Consider the following 1,781-nt stretch of genomic DNA (forward strand, 5'->3'; position numbering starts at 1 on the left):
GACCGCTACAAAAAAGTAAAAACCCACAAAAAAAAAAAAAAAAAAAAAAAAAAAGAGGTAGGTACAGAAGTGAACAAGTGAGGTCATTGTGGGTCTTCTTAGTGTCTTCTGCTCAGGGATAAGAGCCCTTTCTCTGAGAGATTCTCAGGCCAGGTACTGCTAAGCTAAAGATGAAGGCCTCAGTGAGCACAGAAAGGACCATCCACCCCAGGATAGTGAAGACCTCTGAGTCTGGCTCTCCTCTGTGGCAGCACTGGGATTCTCAGAGCTGAGCTTGCATTCTGCAGCCTGAGGGGCTCCCCCAATTCCTCTTGCAGGAGCTCTGGATACCAGAGGGAAGGACTTGGTCTGAGGCAGTGTCCTCAGGTCACAGCGCAGAGGAGTCCTGGGTAGCGCCTCAAGTCAAGGTGAGATGTAAACCCTCCATGTGTAACCAGGGCTCCATCTGGCCCAGGCAGAGGGAAGCCCACCCTACTGTCAGCCCTATATCCTGGAGCTCTGCAGGTCCCCAGCCCCCTAAGGAGTCACCTCACTTCCTTTACCAGGTTCTTGGGGGCAACACCACCAGGAGGGCCCACCTACAGGAAAGACCTATAAATTGTCTCTTGTTAGAGCAACAAGGGCGACTTTCTCAGTTGAGTATGCTCATACACTTCCTCTCTCCCACAGACTTGAAGATCCCTTATCCAGTCTCTGCCACACTCCTGCCTGTAGCCACCATGCCTCGTGCTCCCAAGCGTCGGCGCTATATGCCTGAGGAAGGCCTTGGTTCCCAAAGTGAGACACCAGGTGTCGTGCGTGCACAGGTGTCCCCAGCTGTGCAGGAGGATATTACCTCCTCCTCCTCAACCTGCTCCTCCTCTTTCCCCCCCTCCTCCTCTTCTTTAGATTCAAGCACCTCAGAAGAGGAGATTTCTACTCTTGCTGGAAACATGAGTCCTCAGAGTACTCAAAGAGCCTGCTCCTCCCTCACTGAGATGGGCTCTGCTCAGTTGATGCAATCTGAGGAGGGCCCCAATCTCCAAGAAGAGGAGGGACCAAGCTCCTCCCAGGCCCTGCCAGAAGCTGCATCTTTTCCCAGAAATGAGATACAACGAAAGGTGGCTGACTTGGTGCACTTCCTGCTGCACAAGTATCGAGTGAAGGAGCCGACCACCAAGGAGGAAATGCTGAGTAGTGTGATCCAGAATTACCAGGAACACTTCCCTGAGATCTTCAGAGAAGCCTCTGAGTGCCTGCAGCTGGTCTTTGGCATTGACATTAAAGAAGTCGACCCCACCAGCAACTCCTATGTTGTTGTCACCTCCCTGGGCCTCGCCTTCGATGGGATGCCAAGTGATGATGACAGCATACCCAAGACTGGCCTCCTAGCCATTGTTCTGGGTGTGATTTTGATGCAGGGCAACTGTGCCACTGAGGTGAAGGTCTGGGAGGTGCTGAATATGATGGGGGTATATGCAGGGATTGAGCATGTCATCTATGGGGAGCCTGGGAAGCTCCTCACTGAAGAATGGGTGCGGGAAAATTACCTGGAGTACAGGCAGGTGCCCGGCAGTGATCCTACCTGCTATGAGTTCCTATGGGGTCCAAGGGCCCACGCTGAAACCAGCAAGATGAAAGTTCTGGAGTATTTGGCCAAGATCTATGGGAGTAATCCCACAGCCTTCCCACTGTGGTATGAGGAGGCTTTGAGAGAGGAAGAGGAGAGAGCCCAGGCCACAATGGCCATTGCAGATGATAGCACTGCCATGGCCGCTCCAAGTTCTAGTGCCCACGGCAGG

At 52.9% G+C, this 1,781-nt stretch overlaps 1 protein-coding gene across 1 annotated transcript in view; it reads left to right on the forward strand.

The window, feature by feature from the left end:
- Positions 1-352: 352 nt before the first annotated feature.
- LOC102468898 (melanoma-associated antigen 10) overlaps positions 353-1,781 on the forward strand; it is a 2,406-nt gene continuing 977 nt past the window's right edge. Inside the window, exons 1-2 of the mRNA XM_027768087.1 lie at positions 353-407; positions 670-1,776. Coding sequence (XP_027623888.1) covers positions 720-1,776 — 1,057 coding nt within the window. The 5' untranslated portion in view covers positions 353-407; positions 670-719. The remainder of the gene's footprint in view (positions 408-669; positions 1,777-1,781) is intronic.

Source organism: Tupaia chinensis, unplaced genomic scaffold (genome assembly GCF_000334495.1).
Source record: "Tupaia chinensis unplaced genomic scaffold, TupChi_1.0 Scaffold145456_1, whole genome shotgun sequence".
Taxonomy (NCBI): domain Eukaryota; kingdom Metazoa; phylum Chordata; class Mammalia; order Scandentia; family Tupaiidae; genus Tupaia; species Tupaia belangeri.